The sequence below is a fragment of the Colletotrichum aenigma genome, assembly GCF_013390185.1.
Source record: "Colletotrichum aenigma strain Cg56 chromosome Unknown KSG_Cg56_contig04, whole genome shotgun sequence".
NCBI classification, from domain to species: Eukaryota; Fungi; Ascomycota; class Sordariomycetes; order Glomerellales; family Glomerellaceae; genus Colletotrichum; species Colletotrichum aenigma.
The window spans coordinates 3532810-3538809 of record NW_023500910.1 but is presented as its reverse complement, the minus strand read 5'-3'; the positions used below and the strand labels follow the sequence as shown (position 1 = coordinate 3538809).

General features: G+C 57.1%; 2 protein-coding genes across 2 annotated transcripts; one reads left to right on the top strand and one right to left on the bottom strand.

Moving 5' to 3' along the window:
- Positions 1 to 1114: 1114 nt before the first annotated feature.
- Positions 1115 to 2137, bottom strand: CGCA056_v006828 (uncharacterized protein; the record flags this gene model as incomplete). The annotated part of the gene is made up of 1 exon (XM_037322077.1): positions 1115 to 2137. The coding sequence occupies one exon, from the start codon at positions 2135 to 2137 to the stop codon at positions 1115 to 1117; it is 1023 nt and encodes a 340-aa protein (XP_037179302.1).
- A 1015-nt stretch (positions 2138 to 3152) lies between these two features.
- CGCA056_v006827 (Pyruvate dehydrogenase complex protein X component) lies at positions 3153 to 4322 on the top strand (the record flags this gene model as incomplete). The annotated part of the gene is made up of 1 exon (XM_037322076.1): positions 3153 to 4322. The coding sequence occupies one exon, from the start codon at positions 3153 to 3155 to the stop codon at positions 4320 to 4322; it is 1170 nt and encodes a 389-aa protein (XP_037179039.1).
- Between the last annotated feature and the right edge of the window lie 1678 nt (positions 4323 to 6000).

Sequence of the window (6000 nt, the reverse complement as noted above, 5' to 3'; positions counted from 1 at the left end):
AGGGATAGCCTCGTTCTGCGAGTTGCGCCATGAGGCTGACTGACCGCCATAGATCGCCAGCAACCGTTCTATCCCACCTACCAAGTGGGACTGACAGCTAGCAGCCAACTTTTTCCAACCACCACGGCAACCAACGCAACCACCAACTAGCCACTTCATCCCGGATCACGATCGATCTCATAGTGTTGCTGCCGATTTGCGCCAGTAACGAGTCCCCTCTTTGTGATCGCCCGCCGCTATTTCGTCCACGTACGGCATGCTTCCAGTTTTTTTTCTCCTGCATTTCCCATGTTCAACCCCATGGATATTGCAAGAACCCTGTCGCCATTGGGTCGTCGGAATTGTCTCCGGGTGTCAACGGTACCTCCGGTGCTCGGTGCGCTCCGCAGATGAGGCGAGGCATGATGCCAAAAAAGGCACGTTGGTCGAACGGCGATGATCAGGGACGGGCGAGAGGCGATCAGGGGCATGTTGACGATCTGCGTCTGGTGGCTTCTCTGCCCCTCCGGCTGTCGTCCAGACCCGTCGACCGTCCACGACCATCCCGTGAGTGAAGCGCACGCTGGCGATGGAGGGGCACTCGTGAGCTCTGAAGTGGCAACTGCCTTGGTACGGTGCTTCGACGTTGCTCCGGCCAAGGCAGTTGTGAATTCTATATTGTGAAGGCGCCATTTCCGTCGGTGAGATCGAGATCTATAATGTCGGTGTTTCTGCGCTGCAGAGGGGTCGTTGTGTACGAGGCTGCATGGCACTTGCGGGCTTTTTCAAACGATAGGATGTCGTGCCTTTGAGGATCGACGATGCGTCGATGGCTTTGCTTATTGAAATGTCTGCTGCATGAGACTCTGACGGAAACCACATGCTGATACAGGTGAAGTTGAAGTGTTTTTTGGGGAAACAATTTTCAGCCCAGAGAGGGTTGAGACATGTCGTGAGGTCCAGAGTGACTTTCGAGTTGGTTTCTCGTGATTCTTTTGTGGTGTCTCTGGCCACGGTCATGTAGTATGGGCAGTCTTCAGCCAACATTGCGTTGAAGACTACGCTGCCATCCAAGTCTATGCTTTCGTCTGATACAGTGTTGTACATATGCTCACAATCCTAATCTGCCACCGTGTCAAGTCCTTGACTTCTTCTCAATGGTGACCAAGCTGTCTATCGCCCGTCCCTGGTCCAGCGCCCACCCCGAAGCGACATCCAGCTTCATCTTCATGCCCCCAGCCTCTATCCTCATGAACCCCGTCTTCGTCAACGCCCGCTGGATCCCGAACCACGCGGACTTCATTCCCCGGCCCGCGTGCCGGATCGGCACCGTCATGAGGTGCTCCCGGTCGTAATCGCGCGCCGCCTTCCTCTCCTTCCGCTCCTTCTCCTTCTCGGCCTTCATATTCTGCAACGGCTTGAACGGGCTCAGCGGCTGGAACACGTTGTACGGAATCACGACCCTGTGCGGCGGCACGACGGTCCTCTTGGGCATGCCCGGCAGGATGCGCTTGACGTTGATCTCGATGAGGACGGGGGTCGTCTTGGGGTCGATGCCGCGCGGCAGCTCGCCCGGGGGGATCTTGGCCGTGGGCAGGGCGCGGATGTTCTTGACGATGTTGTGCGAGGCGCGGAAGAAGTAGGAGCCGAAACCCGTCGTGGCGATGCAGCCGCCGATGAAGGCCCAGGTGACCCAGGGCCCGAGCTGGTCGGCGCGCTCGGCGACGAAGTCGCGGAAGAAGCCGTAGTTGATGATGGCGTAGCCGTAGAACATGGTCGCGGCGCCCCAGGTGGACAGCTTCATCCAGAAGTGGGAGCCGGCCTCGTAGAGGAGGGTGGGCGTGCCCTTGGCCGCGATGGCCTGGAGGAGGCGGCTGGCGGCGGGGTTCGTGGCCTGGAGGAGCTGCTGCTGCTGCTGCCGCTGCTGCTGCTGGGCGGTCGCCGGGGCGTGAGGTTTCGCTGTCGGGATGGCTGTGGTTGTGGTGGGCGAGGAGGTGGAGGAGGGTGTCTTTGGTATCGGCGACTTTTTGGGCGCGGGCTTGGCGTAGCGGAGGGTTGTGCTCGTCGTGAAGCGGGAGACGGGGTGGAGGGGTCGTTGGGCGAGGGTTCGTGGGAGGAGGGGCAGCCGGAGGGCGAAGCTCCTTGATAACGCGGCCATTGTGTCTGTTTAGTCTGTAGGGAGTCAGTTGGTGAAATGGCAGTAGAATATGAGGTGCGCACCCTTGAGCTGGGGGCTCAATTGACTTCTTGACGTCGTCAGACCACACGGAGCCGCGGCGACTTTTGGATGAAGCTATCCCGAAAAATTCAGTGGAGACCAGGATCCGGGCCCGAGCTTTCTCGAAAAGGGCCCGCAACGGCCATTGCGATGGTCCAATCTGCAAACAGGGATTCGTTCTCTCGGAGCCCGGCGCAACGATACGGCGCCAAACTGTTTGTTGGCTCGCGCTATCGACTTATTCCCGAAAGTCGGGACATCAAAACCGCGCACCCACGAGTAGTCGGGGGTACGTACCTCGCTCATCTGGTCTTGCCTGGTTCAACGGCGGCCAATGAGCCAACAAGAATCGCCCAGACAGGCGTCCGGTCCGTGCGCAACGTGGGCTTTTTTTTGAGGAAATCCCAACAGGTGGATGCCGTAGCTCACGCCAAAGCTCCAGTGTGTCTCGACAATTTTGCAGTCGAAAAAAAGATATCCGCAGACCGGGGGGGTAGTCTTTTCCAGTCAGCGCGACGAGAAGGAACAAACTCTCAACCCACTTTCACATCCCTTCTTTCTCCGACCACGCCCGACTTCAATTGCGTCCACGACGAAACCACCACGCAGCCGTGCCTCCCCCGCCCTCTTCTTCCAAACGTCCGGGTCAGTTTGAAGGAGGATAATAGCTCATAGAGAGAGAGATGGCTTCCCTTGCGACGGCGTGTCGTCTCTCGGCGAGGGTGGTTGGCCGGAGAGTCCCCGCCGAGACTAGAGGTCCGTAAAGCTGCCACACCTAAAGTCCGATGCGGCTCTTTTGCCTGCATCTTGGACGAAAGGGACCTTTTCAGAATACCTCAGAACCATCCGAACCCGCGGAGCTGACACCCCCTTCCCTCGTCACATTACAGGCTTCCGATCCTCAGCACGATGCCTCGCCGCGCAGAACTTCTCCATGCCCGCCCTGTCCCCGACCATGACGGAGGGTAACATCGCCAGCTGGAAGGTCAAGGAGGGCGAGTCCTTCTCCGCCGGCGACGTACTCCTCGAGATCGAGACCGACAAGGCCACCATGGACGTCGAGGCCCAGGACGACGGCGTCATGTTCAAGATCACCACCGGCGACGGCGCCAAGGCCGTTCAGGTCGGCACCCGCATCGCCGTCATCGCCGAGCCCGGCGACGACCTCTCCTCCCTCGAGGTCCCCGCCGAAGAGAACAAGAAGCCCTCCTCCGCCTCCAAGCCCGCCGAGTCCGAAGCCGCCCCCAAGAGCGCCACCTCCGAACGCCGCGAGGCCCCCCAGGCCCAGAAGAAGAACACCGGCGAGCCCCGCGAGCAGCGGTACCCTCTCTACCCCTCCGTCCAGCACCTCGTCAACGAGCACGGCCTCGACAAGGACACCGTCAGCCGCATCGAGCCCACGGGCCCCGCCGGGCGCCTGCTCAAGGGCGACGTCCTCGCCTACCTGGGCTCCATCAACGCCGAGACCCCGGGCAAGCTCATGAGCCACGCCACCAAGCTGTCGCACCTCGACCTCAGCAACATCAAGGTCGCGCCCAAGAAGGAGGAGCAGCCCAAGAAGGCGGCCGCCGCGCCTGCCCCCGCCGCCCCCGCGCCCCCGGCCGAGACGCAGATCGCCCTCCCCGTCTCCCTGTACAAGGTCCTCGAGGCGCAGAAGCGCATCCAGAAGTCGCTCGGCGTCTTCATGCCCGTGTCCACCTTCGTCGCGCGCGCCGCCGAGGTCGCCAACGACGACCTCCCGCCCTCCGCCCGCAAGCCCACCGCCGACGAGCTCTTCAACCAGGTCCTCGGCCTGCACAAGCTCGCGCCCCGCGGCACGAGGGGATACTACCTGCCGCAGATCTCCGCGCTGCCCGAGACGTCCTTCACCGCGCCCCGCGCTGTGGCTACGCCCAGGCGCAGCAGCAGTGACATCTACGACATCCTCGCCGCGCCGAAGAAGGCTGCTGCTGCTCCCAACAAGGCGGCCGCGGCTGCTGCTGCTACCGCTGCGGCTGAGAGCATCTCGTCTGGAAGCAACCTGTTCAGCTTGACGGTTCCCAAGGGCGACGAGAAGCGCGCCAAGGTGTTTTTGGAGAGGGTCAAGATCATTCTCGAGGAGGAGCCTGCCAGGCTTGTCCTGTGAGGTGGGGATAATTGGTGTCGTGAGGGATGTGTGGGGAGGGGCGAGGAGGATATTGAAACCTGTTACAACGAAACTAGAAGAGGAAGCGAAGCAATGTACTTGTAGGATGTCGTGGAGGGATCCGATAGATGACATATACACCCATATTTCAATGTTTCATGTGCCTTGGGGGAGATATCGTACGGGGAGCCCAATGTGATATGGTCGGAGGGCTAGAAGGGGCTGTTGGGTGGCTTTCAGACCCGACTTTCCGCATTCGAGTCGAGGGTTAAATGAGTCATTATCTTGTACAGCCTTCGTTGTGAAGTCGACGCGAAGATCCAGCTGGTAAAGGCGGGAGATTTTAATCGGCTTGGCATTCCTGAACCGGCTCATGGTGTGACGGCGGGACTGTATGTTATTGTCGAGAAACGCGTACAGGAGACCTGAGTATTTACTGACGACTCTAGCAGAAGAAATCATCTGAGAACACAATGAGGCGCCGTGTTTTATGTGATCAACGCAAGCTCTGAGCCTCAAAAGTTGCAATGGCTGCACATGCTACGCTTGCAAGCTACATCCCGATACGCAGCGTATACTTTGTCGTCCGTCATCAGAGGTCTATGATGGTCGCGTACTTGTTTTGTTTCCTTGCCCTGAAGCTGGGAAACGCTTGTTTCGAGCGAGGTTCAGCCTGAGATTGTGGCTGCGGTATGAATACTGTATGTGAACGCCCTTTCGCGAGAACACATAACCGTGCAATGTCACAGTCTACAGGAGAATGAAAGATTTGTTGAAATAACGGCTACTTATACTGAGTCTTGTGCTTGTGAGATAACTGCATTTTACAGCCTAACCATCTTAGGCCTGCGTAGCGAGGTGGAGACAACTCCAATCACAGGCTATTCCTCTATCTTTGAACTTATATTTAAGCCCGATAGAAGTTCTGTCTTGTGATATAATGGTCAATAGCTTGTTGGCTGAGCTGGGCGACTTGCTCACTGCTTGAATCGTAGCAACGACTAACGTTATTTTGCGGCTATCACCAAGCGAAGCATACTACGAGAGACCTCCCATCACTAGGAGCTGAAGTGTCCTTCAATTCTGTCCGTCCTTGTGTTATATAAATATGAATACTTGGTTGAAATGCGCATCAGGAGGTGGGTGAAGAGCATCATATTCTACTCGGGAGTGTCAAGTGTATTTGTGTGTTTGTGGAAGCCTCGTGTATGGAAATATTCCAGATACTGGTTGGAAATAGGATATCACCATTGAAGCAATTTCTGTTTCCCAAAGCTCTTTAATTAGTTATTCTTCTGAATTTATAACTCATATTTGCGGCATTGCGTTAATAAGATAGCCCGAATTCCCGTTGGGTCACCGCTTGTCTGACCATCAGCAATCTTGCCAAGCCCTCGCGATCAGTTCGAGTGGCTTTCAAGCATAAAACTGCTTACTTTTTTCCATATAAAGAAGTCATGTGGTCGAAGTCGTCCCATCCGCATTTTGAAAGACGGTAGGTAGCTCGAGATATTCGAGATTGAGCTGGCATTCGCGCTTGCCGACGCGTTTATAAGGGCTCCCTAATGAGCCAGAGATGCATCGTCTCTTGAGCAGCATTACAGAATACTTCACGGATAATGGCAGCAGTGGTGATGAGCTTCAGTCTCAGCATGTTGAACCCGAACTCAGGCTTACC